Source organism: Sabethes cyaneus, chromosome 1 (genome assembly GCF_943734655.1).
Source record: "Sabethes cyaneus chromosome 1, idSabCyanKW18_F2, whole genome shotgun sequence".
In the NCBI taxonomy this organism is placed as follows: domain Eukaryota; kingdom Metazoa; phylum Arthropoda; class Insecta; order Diptera; family Culicidae; genus Sabethes; species Sabethes cyaneus.
The window spans coordinates 142,102,370-142,120,010 of NC_071353.1; the positions used below are offsets into that span (position 1 = coordinate 142,102,370).

At 40.1% G+C, this 17,641-nt stretch overlaps 2 protein-coding genes across 2 annotated transcripts in view; one reads left to right on the top strand and one right to left on the bottom strand.

Annotated features, from left to right (window-relative positions):
* Positions 1 to 1,641: 1,641 nt before the first annotated feature.
* LOC128746320 (zinc finger CCHC domain-containing protein 10-like) lies at positions 1,642 to 2,172 on the bottom strand. Its single transcript, XM_053843369.1, has one exon. The coding sequence runs from the start codon at positions 2,170 to 2,172 to the stop codon at positions 1,642 to 1,644; it is 531 nt and encodes a 176-aa protein (XP_053699344.1).
* An 855-nt stretch (positions 2,173 to 3,027) lies between these two features.
* Positions 3,028 to 17,641, top strand: part of LOC128733300 (nuclear factor of activated T-cells 5) — an 83,593-nt gene continuing 68,979 nt past the window's right edge. Inside the window, exons 1-3 of the mRNA XM_053826920.1 lie at positions 3,028 to 3,187; positions 9,887 to 9,998; positions 10,344 to 10,711. Of these exons, the coding sequence (XP_053682895.1) occupies positions 10,516 to 10,711 (196 nt within the window). The 5' untranslated portion in view covers positions 3,028 to 3,187; positions 9,887 to 9,998; positions 10,344 to 10,515. The remainder of the gene's footprint in view (positions 3,188 to 9,886; positions 9,999 to 10,343; positions 10,712 to 17,641) is intronic.

Genomic DNA, 17,641 nt, shown 5'->3' on the forward strand with positions numbered 1-17,641 from the left:
ACTATATATATAGTAACTATAGTAACTATACACATGCATAGCATGGATTGCGCATACTTTTTATGCTTTTTATTTACATTTTCGGAAGTGCTGCCAGTCAATCAGTTCACAATACTAAAACAGTGTTACCGAATTTCTTTTTTTTTAATATTTACTCAAACCCGAAAAAAAATTACGTTAAGGCTGCGTGAAAGCTTTCGACAAGTGGTAATGGCGGCTGGTGGATACAACATTCTGAAGGGTAACTGTTCGGTTTTGGCATTTAATGCTGGCCGCCCAGTTAGCTCCGGCGTATGATGCTGGCCTAACAAGCCAGTCGTCGTATGTTCGAATCTCGACTGGGTGGTACCGCTAAAGAGTTAATAGGATCTTTGCAATAGCCCCGTAATTTTCCTGTACTCTTACAATCGGCTGCAAAGTCTGTCGATGAAGAAGGGTTAAGTTCTAACGTTTATCTCCATGGCTTTGCTTAATTAAATGACAAAACCGAACTGTACCCTTCAGAAAGTTGTACCCACCAGCCGGAATTACCGCTCGAGGAAAGCTGGATATGGCGCACCACTGTTGCCTGTAAATATTCGCCTCTATTCTATTCTATTAGGCAATACATCCTGCTTTTTACATGCCGTAAGGACGGACGGTTTCCACCTTTTTGCGTGCTTAATGGCGGCTAGTGGGTACACTTTTCGACAACGTTTATTTGCTTTTGGGAACCCCGCTCACGTACGCTTGAAAGTTCAACAACAACAATCAACGCTGGAAATATCAACCTGACGGGAATAAAGATGCCAAAGCCATGCTAACGATTCCCGAAAGCTGTAAAAAGGTCGATAATCCGTGTTCGTAAAATATTTGAACAGCATTTTAAAAGCGTCAAGGTCCACCATTATAGTTCGTAAAAATCTGGATATATCCTTAAATTCTAAATTTCGAAAAACTTTAACGAATAAATATATTAAAAATCACATTTTAATCATTTTATTGTCACCGTTTACAAAACCCTTTTTATCTACTTCGTTACGTCCGCTATCCTTACAAGTTAATTCCACCGGCAGGGCAGGCTGGCCTCCAATGTAAGTGCACCGAAAAACTGGACGCTCTTCGTTGGCCCGAGTCAGCAGAGGGAACGCATTGGAATTGTGAAGAAACAGGCGGCTATCGTGAAAGCCATCATTGTACCGGGAGTCAAGGGGTTTCCAGTAAGGCGTATTAGTGCGTAGTAATCAGAGATTACTTTTGTAATCATTTACGAATTAATTAGGTAATCAATAGTAATCAGTAGAGTAATCAATGATAATCTTAAGTAATCATTGGTAATCATGATTAATTTATAGTAATCACAAGAGATTGATTACTAGTAATCAGAGGTAATCAGTAAAGTAATCAAAAGTAACTTTTTTCAAAGGTGCGTAGTAATCATTGCTGTTGGAAACCCCTTGCCGGGAGTTCACCATTTTCAACCGCTCAAAGATACCAACCACTGTAATTTCTATTAAATTTGTCGGTATGGTACAGTAGGACTTTCTTCTTGGTCAGCTGAATGACTACGCAACGCAGCGTTTTTGTATTCTGGAATATCTCTATCAATGCCCTAATTTATTTTTTTAAGTTTTTACAGATGTCGTTTCATAGATTATAAATTTACATATTTTTGTTTTTCTTTTGATAATTGGATGTGCGTTTTTTCTTATTTGCTTTGAATTTCTGTTGATCAATGTCAGAAGATTCAAGTTCACTGTCGCTGCTACTGCTATTACTACTACTACTACTACTACTACTACTACTACTAGTACTGCTGCTGCCACTGCTACTACTGCTGGTAGTACTACTCGAGCTGCTGCTTTCGCTGTCGCTACTATCATCGGAGGTTGACGATAAATCAGAGCTCGATGAAGCGTTTACATTTGATTTGCCTGTTTTTGACGTGCCGTAATCTGCCTTGATATTTTTAGTTTTTGGTTGACCACCACTGTTGGCACTGTCGAGTTTATTTAAATTTTTTTTCAGCATTTGTGTTCTCGAAGACCTGTGAACATATTTTCGTTTTCCTTTACATTCGTAACTCCAGTGTCCGTATTCCAGGCATTTTTGACAACGTACCCCTTTAGGAAAAGCTGCAGCTAGTTTAGCTTCCCTCTGTTTTCGAGCTAATGTAATTGCTCCTAAATGCATTGTTTGATTGTGATTTGCGGTGCAGCTAACTAGTTATTGATGTTAAATATTATTCCGTGATGTCGAAAATGCCAGATTTTTCTAAAGATGAGTGTACAGCAACTGCGCTTCGAACATCTAATTCCAAACTTTTTTGAACATCAATTATCAAAAATACTTACAGTTAAAAATTTATTTTGAGACGAGATTATTCGAAAAACCAGTATTTTTATCAACTATCGCACCCACGCTCGAAGTTGTCGACGACCGCTCCGATTGAAAGAAAGTAACGATCATTTGGTTTTACACAGCGCTTATATAGCACTTACTTAAAAAAGAGTTAATTGGCATTACCTATCAGGATGGTATGAGATCCTGATAGGTAGCGACTAGCGACTAGGTAGCGACAATTAACATTTTTAACCTACAAACTGAAAGCAGAGAAATCTCTGGCAAATAAATATTGCCCCTTTTATGACTATTCAGACTACCGTGCTAATCATTTAATGCAACGTACCGCATTTTGCACTGTTAATCTGACACTAGAGTTGCTTTTAGTTTGATCTACTAATGAGTTTAACTTCTTTTTCCTTCTTCCCCTTCTTTTTCACTTCATTTTTTTTGAGCGAAATCGTGTGCGAGATTCGACTGTGATAATCGTTTAAATCGGGGTAGTCTAAATAGGGGCAAATGTCGCAATAAATAATATTCGTTCTAATTATCGAACTTCAGTGCTGACAGCACTGCTTTTGATGAATTCTGGCGATTCTGGCCAAGCGGGCCGAGCTCAATACCATGACATATAACTCACCACAAATGACCGCACTGCTGTCAAACATAGTCACCACGGTACGGTTAGCTCGCTGTTATGCGAAGTTTCTCCTGTCGTCTCGCGAATGTGTAAAGTTACAAATTAGTGCTCGCGAAATTCTTCAACAATTTGTACATTTTCGTTGCGTTTTAGCATACTGGTGCACTTCCGTCTTATGTCTGGCAGTCTATTGCACGATTTGTTGGTGTTTTTGATCGGGAAGCGGTAAGTTTTACCGGTAAAAAAAGGAAAAATATTCTACGCATCAGCGGACTTTTTTCTTTTTCTCCCTACTCGTAGTTGTGTTTTTAGATAAAAATTGACAACCAGCGTAGAGTTTAGCAGTGCCATACAGGCCTCGTTTTATTTTGCTCACCAACTCAGCTGCTTTTAGTTATGAGATTTGGTTTCCTTGTCGCTTCCTCTCGAGTCAAAACGACGGTCATTACTACCGTCTTTTTTTCTCATTGGTTTTGCAATGTGTAGGATTATCAATACTAGCTCAGCAATTATTGTTGATGTGTGGATCATGAAACTATTCTGCATAAGTCAATCATCTATGTTACTCGTTATCATCTGAATAGGCAAGAATTAAGCAAACATATTTTCCGTATTATCTCAATCCATGTGGTTTTAAAAGGTTCTATGTTCATGGATTATCGCGCGGTTGTATTGAATGTTGCTAAATTATAGTCACCACGCAATTGACCTTGAAACTCGAAGGGTAACAACATATTGACTTAGTCCCTATTTGGTCGATTTGGTTTATCATATTTTTAGAACTGTATTTCCCTCATAATCTAAACAAAAACTAAACCAACGCAATACATTCCATATCCCTTAGAAGAAATGCCCTACTACCAATGGATTGCTATATTTAAATATCTTCCTAACGTGGTTGGGACGAGGCGCCGTTCGGGTGGGCATCAAGTGGGAAGAGCAAAAAGATTCAAATTATGCTGAATTATTTATATACAGTTCTCCAGCTCGCGAGCACACACACACACACGGACACACATACAACCGCACTGTCATGAAGCATCAACCCTGATGGTGAACGGAACACGATTTCTGCTTGTACTCGTTCGCTTATATATTGACAAACGACAGCAGCCAGGCCAGTCAGTGTATGGGTAAACGTGTTTTTGTTGTTTTTTTTTTTGCTGCTATCAACCGGACCAGTTTGAATGCTAACATCAGCAGAAGCAGCAGCAGCAGCTCAGGAATACGATTGTTATTATTTGTTGTTATCAATATATTTTATGTACACAGACAGACTAAACAGGCTCGCGATTGGCTTTTAGCTGCTATGCTGTTATTATCGGGCTTACTCGTCGCATATTCTGTGTGGCTGTTTCGACTATTCATGTTCTCTTCATTTCACTTCGACCGGATCTTACCGGATTGACAGCATGTTCGATGTTAAATTTATTCGGAAAAGTAACCGTGGGATAGAGTGTGCAGATTTTTTGTATGTGACTAAACAATATGCTTAGTGGTATTCCAATTGATGAAGGGACAGTAGGAGAAGTAATGAAAATTTATTTAGAAAATGTCGGGAAAGAGTGGAAAGGTAAGGGGGGGGGGGGAGGGGTAATTGGTAGCTACGCTTAACAAGTTGTCGTTGCGATTCCTACCTTTTTGTCCAATGCTAGAAGATGCATGGGTCGAACCAAGCTATAATCAGAGATTATAACCGGATTGAAACCCGCAACACCCGCCAGGCCCCCCTGTACCCCTACTTCCCCCCCCCTCATCTTTGTACTCTCCCTTCCATTTTTTAAATAAATTTTCTTTACCTCCTACTGACCCTTCATCAATTGTAGGACCACCGTTTCAAAAAAACAAAAACATTAATAAAATATGTTTGGCCGCATTTCAAGGTCAAGACTAAAACCTCGAGGTTGGTCTATTTTCACAGGAACGAAGCCTTTCTCCGAAAACCCGCGCCGAGAATCGCGGCTAACACGCTTACAGACGAACAACGTCACGCGCAGTACCTTGCAAGTCATAAGGGTCTAATATCAAAATCAGCTAATCGTAGTCATTAAATTGGATCTTTCTCTTGAGATCTATCACTGCTTGCTCTGGAATCCCCCAAGGCAGCCAGCTCGGACATTTGGTATTCCTTATCTACTTCGCCGATGTTAATTTCCTGCCTAAATGCCCGCGACTATCGTTTGGTGACCACCTAAAGCTGTATGCAAGCGTAGAGAAGCCCTACAGAACACTCGAAACAGGTTTTTGGAGAAATCCACAAGTCTCTGGGACCTTTCCTTCCAAAGTTATCGCACATTCAAACTTTTATTTCCTGGCTATGACATCAAAGTCACCTGCGAAGCATGGGAGCTAAATAGAGCGATGTTGAGTAGCGTTGAGGTAAACCATCACTTTGTCTTAGCCCTCATCGCGTCTCGAAGCGATTCGAAAGTATTCCCGATATGCGCCACATTACTCGATCCAATGTAGCTCTGATCAGTTGTGCAAGTTTGTCCGGAAAACCGTATTCGCGCATAATCTGCCATAGCTGGTTTCGATCGACTGTAACGGATGCTGCTTTAAAGTCAATAAAAATGTGATGCGTGGGCACGTTGTTCCCCCGATATTACAGCAAGATCTGTAAAGATGGTGAAAATTTGGTTCGTTCCTAACCAACTGCATGTCACATTTTTATGAAAAATTTCGCAAAATCTCAACGAGCGGTCATTTTTAGTATTTATTTTTAATGGCTCTAGTAGCTCTGTAAAAGGTGATGCTGCTTCCTCACACAAAAAAGCGTACTGTGTTTCGAAGTTCACTTAAAATGTAAGCAGCTGCCCCTACTTAATTTTTTTATCGAGTGAGCTGTGAGCTACCGCAAAAGTACTCAATCAATTTTATTCACTCGTCTCTTCAAGGTATGTTTAACCCCTCTAAGGTCTACATCATTTTTAGCACCGCAAAATTCACTAAAATGGCCATAACCTTTTTATCTTTCAATATTTTTTAACCAACTTTGGGAATTTTGCCGAAAATATTTTCTATTTTCATAATATCTATAGATAATGGCCATATGTCACATGGTCCCGTAGTTATTCCGGAGTTCCTTGGGGGACCGAGACATGGCTTTTTTAGATAAAGTTGCCAAATATTTAAGATTTGTTTGAAAACTGTTGATTTTTGTAAACATATCATCGACTGTGGACATATCTGTTACTTTGCCGCAGTTATGGGCCATGGTGCGCCCCATCCGGATCCGGGGGGACACTATAAATCCGGAACCGGTTCCCATAAAGGGACATTTCAGCATCAGTAAAATATGTCGTGTCGCATATCAAAAAACATCAGCATTCGATAAAATAGCGATTGTTGATCATCTCATGTCTCTCAGATGCCGTATGACCGGTTCCGGGCCTGGGGAGGGTTTCTTTTCTGATTCAAGCACGGAACGGATTTCGGAGGAACTTGTCCGGGACCTGGTCCGAGCCCCGTGTAATCGACCTTCACAAATTTGAACCAAATTTCGCCAGATTGTTCGTTTTTGATCTGAAATCAAAAATCGAAAATTTGGTGCCAATCGGACATTTCCTCGAATAATGGGAGCAGCTCCATTTTTAAGGAAACTACCATTTCAACTTCATCGTGTTCCGCAGATTTTTTTACATAAAAATCACTCATCGCCCCGAGGTATTCTTTGCCGATCCCGAGATACAGCATTTTAAAGCAAGCAATTCCCCATTTTTTATGTAAAACTATAAGCAAAATAACTTTTTTTTGAAGCAGTGATTCTCTACGCAATGTAAAACTACTTTGTCGTATCGGGAAAGCATTTATACAATACTAGCTGACCCGACAAACTTCGTATTGCCACAAATTAAACTATGTTGTACATAAATCGTGAATCTCGAATGACCTTCGTCACAATCTTGAGTTTTGCAAGTTTCTGGGGAGTACATGGGTGTTTTAATATACAAATTTTCCTCACAGTAAAGTAGAAAACCACTCCCCCCATTGCTTAGCCTGATAAAATAAAGCGGATAGCATTTAAATATTTGCCATCATTACAAACCATTTCACCGAATACCATTTTGCGGAACACCAATTCTCGGTTGGCCATAACGCGGAATATAGAGTTTCGAATACCATTTCGCGAAAAACCTTACGCGGGATGTACCATTTCACGGAAAATCTTTTCGTAGAAAGTACCGTTTCGCAGTGGTGACCCAACTGAAGGAAAGTAATAGAGGTCAGTAGATCTAGGAAAATAAATAAACCTAGATAGAGGTGATCTTTACGGGGGCCTTCCCCCCCGCAGTGGCCGGCGCTTCTAACGGCAAGTCGTCAGCAACACTCGCGGCCTGTGGCCGTTTCGCGCTGAATTATCTAATGTTACTACTGATAGTTTTTGGTGGTCTTGTTATTGATCGAGTTCCAAATTTCTCGAGTTCGATTAGTTTTTGAGTTACGCAAAAATGTCTGTATTATTTGCATGTTAGTCCTTATCCCCTTACCACAGGGGTGAGGGGTCTCAAACCATCATTAAAAAAAATTCCTGCCGACTCCGACTCCGCCACTCTCCGCTTTCAGTTTGTTCTCCGCCAAATATCGTCCGCAGCACTTTCCGCTCAAACACGGCAAGGGCGCGTATGTCCTCCGTAAGCAGCGTCACGGCTTCAAGTCCATAAAGAACTACCGGTCTAATAATGGTTTTGGTATGGGTATGGGAGCCCCCCCTCATAAAAAGGGAGAGGGGTCCTAATTTACCATAGAAAGAATTCATGCCTCCAAAAACACCCACATGCCAAATATGGTTCCATTTGTTTAATTAGTTCTCGAGTTATGAGGAAATTTGTATTTCATTTGTATAGGAGCCCCCCTTCTGAAGCGGGGAGAGGTTTCAATTCACCATAGAAAACATTTGTAATAGAAACATAGAAATTTGTATTTCATTTGTATAGGAGCCTCCCCCTCCTAAAGTAGGGAAAGGTTTCAGGTGCAATTTGGTTCCGTTTGCTTGATTTGTTCTCGAGTTATAAGAAAATTTGTATTTCATTTGTATGGGAGCCGCCTCTCTTAGTGGGGGGAGGGGTCTTTAATTATCATAAGAACCTTCCCTGGTCCCAAAAACCCCTACATGCAAATTTTCACTCCGATCGGTTCAGTAGTTTTCGATTCTATAAGGAACATAGAGCAGACCGAAATCCATTCTTATAGGCATAGATTTATATGGGAGCCCCCCCTCTTAGTGGGGGGAGGGGTCTTTTGCCATCGAGAGAACCTTCCCTAGCCCCAAAAACCTCTACATGCAAATTTTCACGCCGATCGGTTCAGTAGATAGACAGAAATCCTTTTTTATAGGTATAGATTTTAAATAATTTTATAAATTTTAATTAGATGTTGGACTCCCATCCGATTCTGGGCCAGATTTTGGACCACATTTGTATCAAATTTGGACCAGATTTTGTATAATATTTTGGACCACATTTTTTGTCGAATTTTGGATCAGATGTGGGACCAGATTTTGAACCTCATACTAAAACCAAGACCAGATTTTGAGCCTGAACTAGATTCTGGATCACATTTTTAATCAGGTATTGGTCCAGATTTTGGATCAGATTCTTAAAATGGGCCAGATTATAAACTAGATTTTGGACCACATTTTTGATCGGATTTTAAAACAGCACCCAGCTTTTGGAACAGATTTTAAACCAAATTCTAAGCCTGGACTATATCGTAGACCACATTTTTAATCAAATTTTGTTTCAGATTTGGACTAGATTGTTAACCATGTTTTGGTCCACTCTTTTTATCATGTTTTGTATCAGATTCTAGATCTGGTTCCAGTGCGTCGTAGCGTGAAATTATAACGGCCTTGCCGAAGACCCGATTTAGCGCCCCTCGTTTTTTAAATCAGACAGTGTTCCTTCGAAGTTTATTATTTTTTAGTATTAGACTGTCATACATGATTCGTACAACTCACAGTATCCAGTATCGAGATAGATATAGGCAGAGCACAGACGAAAACACCAAACTTAACTAACACTTGTTTTGCACGTGCTCCTATTAAAGAAGGGAGGGCCTTTGATAGATTACATAATTTCAGCTCGTCTTCAAGAGATTATAGAAACCAGATCATCATGAGGTTGTTTCTCATCATCACAGAGACGGACGAAATAGTGCGTCTTCAAAATTACGTATTATTCACTTCCGTTCGGATGAGGGTGTGTACAGCTTGTTTTTTACACGCGCATTGTGGTATTAACCGTTTGTGCAAATACGGGCAGCAGAGATATGACGACGACCTCTGCTAGCTGCTATCGGCTATCGGTACAGATCCCGCTCCGAAATCGTTCGAAACGATTCGGTTATGTTGAAATGCGTGCCTGTTTTCAGGATAGAACACCGAAAACGACAGATAGCAAACAAATAAGTAGATAGATAGATAGATAAAAAAGCCGTTACACATTTTTTTCTCTTCTGCTGGATGAGTGTGCGTTCTCCTGTGGTGGTCGTTTCTGACCTTGGCCGCCGCCCGTCCGTGCCCGTTCCTTTTTTCACTAGCATAGCATAGGAGCAGTAAGAATCAACAACAACTAGATTAACGTCCGTCGTGGGTCGAACATCGATCCGCTATCCGGAAATGTGGCTGGTTCCCTGCAAAAGCGGATTACGACGGTTCGTGTTTTATTTTCTTCTTTTTTTTTGTATTATTCTAAGCTGCCAAGTGTCGTTATTAACACCTTTAAAATCCATAGCTTGATTGAAAAGACTTGACTTAAGCAGCACACACCGCCGAATAAGTTCCTTATACCTACATGCGACAACTATTCGTGGATTGTCAGAAACAACTGAACAACACCGAACAACACTGAACCGATATTTTGTAAAAAACTTGTTGGAAAGTCATATTTTAACTCAATTTTTTTTTCAATCCTTCCATTTCAGAACGTTACGAAACGTAGTATCTAGTGTGCGACCTTGAACATACACGAAACATACGAATCGCATCCGAGTCAGTCTCGTGGTGCTACTCAATCGGTGGATTGAAACTGAAGAGGTTGCTCGCGTGTGTTTTTTTTTATAGCGGACACATCCCGGCCGGTCGATTGGCTTGCAGCTTTATCGATAATTCGATTGCCACCGCCGACCGACATCCGTTCTAGCTAGCGCCAGCTGCTGGTGCTGGCATTGCGAAAATTTCGGGTGTGCCTTGCCCCGTAGCAGGCATGAATGCGTTTGCTGGTGTGAGGGCGTAGGTAGGTGCTGCGTGTGCGTATTACGGCGAGCACAGATAAATCGCTAATTGGGGACTACGGCGAAGGCCAAGGGAGCAAACGCAAAAAAGCAGTCACAGATAACGGCGAGATACTGCATAAGCTCTGATAAAGATCGATTCGCACAGGTGTCTGGTTGTGTGGGCATTGTTGAAATAAACCAGAAGCAGATAGTGAACCCAGTGAGCTTGAGCTTGATATTTGTGTTGTGTGGGAAACGAAAAGCAGCGTAAACGTACCGTCGTCGGTTTTGGTGGTGTTAACAGGCAGGCCAGTGATAAAAGTGTGAAACCAAAAAGCATGCTCTTGAAATGTGCAACTTCACCGCTTAGACGAGTTCCTTCGAGCCAAACCGGAACTGGCAACGGCTCCGCCGCGGACGTTGGCAGCCTGCTAGGATCGACGGACTCGGGAAAGGGCGCTGGCAGCGGAGGAAAAGGCCGAGGAAAAAACGTTCGCAATGGTACCAGCGGAGGGGGCGCTACGGCCGGAACAGGTAAGCGAAATGTTTACTACAGATGCCACAATCAACAGGTTGGCTTTTCGAAAGGGCGGGCGAACGGGTGGTGGGTTCCATATCGAGCGTGTTTTCAGATAAAACCACGCCCAGCACGGTAGTGCAGAGCAGGGATACTGTTTGTCATTACAGTTGCTTTTATCGTTCGGCTGTAATTTCAGGTCCAATACAAGCTACTTGTTGAACGGAACTACGGTTTTTAATGAAAACAGATGAACAGAGGATTTCTATAAAATTCATAATTGTTTAAGTAGGTAGTTTAGACGCCAGAATATTCGCCAGCATTCACTTTCACTTATCAACAACAGCATCATTCGCACCCTTGCCTTATCATGTGTTTGCCTTTTGTCTGTTATCTCCGCGTGTAATGATGATTCATTACATGCTTACGCTTGTTTACCACCGCCCGCCAGTAAGTACGGAACTCAAATTTTACGCATTTCGCTGTGTCGTCGAGTACACAGGCGAGGCAAACCTGGGTTTGGGTCCGATACAAGGTCACGGAACAAGTTTGGTAATCGAGTAGAATTAATTATACGAGGACGGCTTTTGCAGTACCTGGTTGGTACTTTTCACACGCCGTTTTGTCTGGATGGGCTAGTTGTTACAGCGCTTGTTTACATTTGGGTATGATTCTAATGCGAAAAGTAGTGGGTACTTATTGCCAAATGGTGAGTCATTTAGGCACCAATCTCCTTCGCTTTTTGAGAATATATATTTGGGTTATATACTCGAATCTCTTTTTACATCCATTCATTTTACCTGATTTCGTTTTACGTCCGCTTTTTATGTCCAAAATTTGAATTAACGTTTTCTTTTTTACTTTTTGACTCTTAAGTCTTAGAATTTTAAACTCGATTTCGACTCTCTGACTCCGGAATCCTTGGATTCATAAATTATAGGACTCTTGAGCAATTGAATTCTGAGCCCTTCGGGCTTTTGAAACCTTCAATCCTTGGATTGTTGAACTCTGAATGTTGGGCTCTGATTGTTGGACTATTGAATTCTTGGACTCTTAAACAGTTGGATTCTTGGACTCTTAAACAGTTGGATTCTTGGACTCTTGTTAGACTCTTAGACTTGAACTCCTGAATTTTTAGACTCTTGAACTGTTGAACTCCCGATTCTTGGATTCTTGGATTTTTGAACTCTTGTATTCTTGGATTCTTAGACTCTCTGATTCTTGAACTGTTGGTTATTTAGACTTTTAGATTCTTAAACTTGAGATTCTCGTGGACTCATGGGCTTTTGGAGTTTTAGAGCACTTCAACTCATGATCTTTTAAATGGTTAAACTCTTGAACTCGGGTCTTTAGACTCTTGGATTCTTGGGATCTTAGACTTTTGAACTTTTGGATTTTTATACTCTTGAGTTTTTGGACTGTTGGACTTTTGACCTCTTTTTAACTCTTCAATTTATTTATTTTTATTTATTTCTTTGCTTCATCTGACAACAAGGTCTACATGATATAAAATAATAAAAACTACTAACATATTAAAATAATCTACAATTACGTTAACGTTACTTGAACGTTTCACAGCATGTATTAAAATCAAACAAGTGGAACACAAAGTTTAAAACTGCACATGTAGCGGTTCGTTAAAGGTTCGTTTTGACCATATAATATCCTATGAAATGGAATTTTCAGGAAGTCAGCTGAGCAAAGAACTCTCAAGGGTACGTTTCATCTTTACCAAAATCCAAGGGGCATCAATTAATCCACATAATAACTTTCCAACAAATATGGCACGCATATCGTCCCTTCTCTTTTCCAATGTGTATATATTCCAAAGTTATATTTGTATCACACACGTTTGCGGGAATGAACATGGAGCTTCCTATACGTCAAGGGTTGAAGCACGCGAATACCCTAGCTGCTGAGCAAAAAGATTACAGATGATCATAAACTCTTCGAATTTTGGCTTATTAAACTCTTAGATTCTTGGGATTTTTAACTCTTGGATTTTTGATATCTTGGGCTCGTTAACTCTCGGACTGTTAAACGCTTGAATTCTTCGACGTTTCGACTTTTGAGCTCTTGAGTTCGGGTCCTTAAACTCTTATATTCTTTGGGCTTTAGACTCTTGAGTTATTGTACTTTTCATCCATGAGTTTTGGAATTTTGGGTTCTTGAATTCTTGGAATCTTGAACTTTCGGACTCCTAAATTCTTCGTCTCGGTTTCTCCTGGTCTCTTAGACTCTTACATTCTTGGACTCTTAGACTCATTAACCCTTGGACTTTTGGAATTGTGGCCTCTTGGTATTTCAGGATCGCTGACTCTTGAACTGTTGGATTCTTATACTTTTGAACTGATAAACTCTTGGACTGTTGGACTTTTAACTCTTAAATTCCTCGACTTTTAGATTCTTAGACTCTTGCTCTCTTGGACTGCTGATGCATTCTTGGTTATTTGGACGTAAGATTTTCTCCTTTCCTCTTCCTAATTTTGGGAAAAAAACTAAAATGAAATTGGGCGCAACTTTAAACAAAAGAATCTTAGAATCTTTAACGCTTGGTCTCGTGTCCTTAGACTCTTAGATTTTTAGACTCTTGCCCTTTTGAACTCTTGAACTCGGCTCCTTAAGCTTGGATTCTTAGGATCTTAGACTGTTAAATCGTTGCGTTTTTATATTTTTGGACTGCTGGACTCTTGGACTTGGACTGCTGGACTTCTTGAATTTTAAGCAAGATTTGGACTTGAATTTTTGGATTTTTAGACTCTTGGATTCTTGGATTTTTTAACTCTTGGGCTCTTAAACTCTTGATCACGGCTTCTTAGACTCTTGGATTCTGCGACTCATACACTCACAAACTCATGGACTGTTGTACTCATAAACTCTTGGACTTTCGGATTCCTAGGTTCTTAGAATCTTAAACCGTTGGAATTTTATATTCTTGAACTATTGGACTCTTGAAATTGGACAATATAAGACTGTTAGTCTGTTGCACCTCTTGCATTTTGAAACTCTTTAAAATCTTTAAATTCTTGGGCTCTTGGACTTTTGGATTCTTGAAATTTTCAACTCTTGGACTCTTAAACTCTTGGTCGCGAGTTCTTAGACTCTTGGATTCTTGATATCTTGGACTCACCAACTCTCGGACTGTTAAACACTTGAATTCTTCGACGATTCGACTCTCAAACTCTTGGCCGCGGATCCTTAAACTCTTAAAACTCTTTGAGTCTTAGACACTTGAGTTGTTGTACTTTTCGTCCATGAGTTTGGAATGGAATTGATTTTTGGACTTTTAGGTTTTTAGACTCTTGGAATATTACACTCTTGGTATCTTGAACTTTCGGATTCTTAAAATTTTCCTGTGAGACAAACTTTTCCTTTCATGCATTTGGTCTACGGCGCATTTATTTTTAGCTCAATCCTCCTGGACTCCCCTTCCAGTCTGGCGAAGATTGCTTCCGCCATCGCATAGTTCCTGGCTACGATATCAAAGTCTCCTGAAACCTTGTCTCAATCCTCGCTGCGTATCGAAGGGTGTAGAAGGGAAAATCAATCTTCTCTGCTTGGTGGTCCAAATCGGAATGACAATATTATTTATTCCGTATTAGTTACAGGGAGTCAAGGATTCCTAATGCTATACAGTTTACTACGATCCTAAAATCTCTCTCCCTTTTCATGAACGAGATGGTTTATCTTTTTTTTTGCAGTGTATTGTCAAAATAATCAAGAGCTTTTCGGACTTATAAATGATTCTGGTATAACGGAATCCTACGCAAAGGTTAATTTTTTTTCTGCTCAACCTCTTTATGGAAGCCAATATCCATAACTCTTGGTATCTTGCTTATATTGCTTATGATTTCATCGATCGAGAAAGGACTTACCGAAGCAAGAGTATCGACTGAAATTGACCTCTTCAACTTTAGTACTCGCAACCGCTCTTCTACGACCATGGCTCATGAGATTTGTTGCAAAATCTCACTTTTCTTTAAGTCATTCTATGGCGTAGTCTCGCTACCTGCATTCCGGGTTCTGGTAATTCAAATTCAATTATTATACATCACAATTATCATCATCACCTGGTGTAATAATGATATTTGTTACCAGAAATCAGCCCTAAGAATACCAGGTACCCAATGGGAATAACCTTGCGTTCCGTTATACTAATTAAACCGAATTAACATTATACTCACCATTTGTCAAGCCATTGTATTATACTTTTTCAAATTTTTCCCTCGTCGCCAAAATGTAGAAGGAAAAATCAATCTTCACTGCTTGGTGGTCCAAATCGGAATGATGACAATATTATTTATTCCGTGTTAGTTACAGGGGGTCAAGGATGCCTAATGCTATACAGTTTACTACGATCCTACAAAGGGGCTCAAAAGTATCCCCGAAATGCGTAGGAAATGCTTCACTTTATCTCTGATCAGTCACGTCATTTTGTCTGGAAAACCGTGCTCGTGCAATATCTGCCATAACTGGTCTGGATCGACTGTATCGTATGCGGCTTGGAAGTCAAGAAAGGAGTGATGCGTGGATACGTTGTACTACCGACATTACTGCAGAAGATCTGTGAGGTGGTAAAAATTTGGTCCGTTGTTGCGCAAGCCCCTCATGAAACCCACTTGATAATTACCAACTGAGATCAGGAAGGAAACCAACAATAACGGATCATATACAGCAAAAACTGACAAACCAACAATGAAAATCATACAAAAATAATTACCGTCGGCGGTGGAGCGTATGTGTGCTTGAATGGAATGGTTAAAACTGGAGGGACAAAATTATACGTAAGATCTAATATAAGAATGCGGCGGTAGTTTAATTGCAAAAACGCTTTGGTATCAAACCAACCGAGAGAGTGTGGATTGGAGTCCCACCGGCCCGTTCAAACCCAACCATATTTTTGGCCGTATATCGAAATTTCCCAGTTTTATCCAGTTTATCATTCTTCGTACCAAAAACTCCTTCACTTTAGAAAAAAAAAAAGTTTACCGTGGACCGCGACAGAGTGAGAGGCAAGTAAAACAGAAAAAAAGTTTTGTTTAGTTTTGGAATTCACGTGGTTTTTTCATGCAAGTTTTGGAATTTACACAGTTTTTTACGTAAATTTCGAAATGTACGACAAATTGCAGAAAATGCGCCATCGTTAAAGGGTTAATGGAACGAGCTATTACGACACTCGTAGTCCTACGTTAGGGCCGTGCTCGTTCCTGAATGTTGAGGCTAACATTCGGAAGGTTGAGTCTTTATTACTATGGTAAAAATAACAACACTTCCTTTCTTCGCTGCTCAAACAACTAAAAGATTTTTTTTTAATTTTTATACTTAAAATGATAGATCTTAATTTAAGTATCTTTTATTTTTATTTTTAATGTGGTTTTAACCAGTTGGTCATTCACCATTTAAGTGTCTTGTTTAGTTACAACATTTAGCTGAAACAAAGCTCTAAGTTTTGCGTCGATAATAAATTATCAACGCAACTAAATAAGAGTTGGACTACATATTTGATAGAAAAATTACAACCCTGGTGCAAAAAGTAAATCACCAGAGGAAAGATCTGCATCTTAACCGGTTTTTCGCTACCTCACATTTGAATATAAAAATTCTTACACGATCATGTGCTAAATTTATTTGTTATTTGTTTTTAACTGCCGAAGGTAATGAATCTTAGCTTATGAACGTAAAATCACACTGTCCGGATGGCAGGATTAAAATAAGATTTTCGTATTTTGAAAACATGCATCACAACTTGCGTGCTGTATACCAACATCTATATCGTCATCGAATCGTGTTTAGTATAACAGAAGACGAACGAACTTCTTGGTCTCGCACGAAGAAATCACAATTTTTGTCCGATAACACCGGCCGGTGCCGACGACAACGACGACGACACGACGCAAACGGGTCGGTCTCTCCGTCCGCGTGCTGCTTGCTGCTGTTCTGTTTCATTCAATTGACCCTGATGAAGCAAATAAAAATATAAATTTCGCTTTCGCACAATCAAATTGACGCGATGGTGAGACACAGCACAGAAGTTATCAAAAAGAAAAACTCCGGTTAATGCACCTAGTGGTGCTGTCTGGCGCTTTCTTATGTGGTCTGGCATATCTTCAACTAAGCTCGGTAAAAAATTCCACTTCAAAATCCTTTCACTCTTCCAAAGTTTGAACGTTCAACTCGTCAATGCCGTTATATTGCTTCTTGTTAACATTGATTCAAAAAAATGCTAATTTACAATACCTCTGCAGTCAGAAAGCTAATAGTGGCCACCCAACCGCGAAAATCGGGACGGTATAGGGTCAATACTCAAACATGTCTTCGCGTGGGCCCGTTCGAATAGTTCCTCCGATGATGGTGATGGCTTTCCAGCTCCCGTCACGAATGAGCACCATCTTGATAGCCAAAGGGCCACAAGCTGCAGTTTTCTTGACCACGTAACATTCTGCAAATGGTAACACATACCGCCTCCGCTTGCTGGAGATACCTTCAGGAACATTTGACCTGGTTCTACTTGACATAAACTGGTTCCGCTTAGGCTGTTTCAACTTGAACTGGTTCGGGATCGTTCTCTGCGGCTCCCAGGCCAGCCTCAGGATTTGAATTTGATCCAATTCTGTTTCTAGGAGAATGAACTGGGAGAATGATGTAATTTTCGCTTTATTTAGCTTGTTGCTATGGGATCTGCTGAATGCCTATAACATAATAGAAACACGTCCGATAGCAACGGTAGAACCAACGATCCTAAGTTTATTGACTACTGATGGGTTATTAGGATCTCTAACAATATACCTTCCTTTTTGTAGGCTTCAATCATTGCCTTTTCACCTGTACTCAAAACATTTTCCTATGACATTTATAAGCTGTTTAATCGAATGAAGTTTTGAAAACCAACTCAATACTTCAGCTAAGCTAAGCTAAGCTGAAGCTTTGAAAACCAACTCAGTCAAAGA

Excerpts from the sequence above, each read along its gene's own strand:
- LOC128746320 (XM_053843369.1), bottom strand. The coding sequence starts at position 2,172 with ATGCATTTAGGAGCAATTACATTAGCTCGAAAACAGAGGGAAGCTAAA.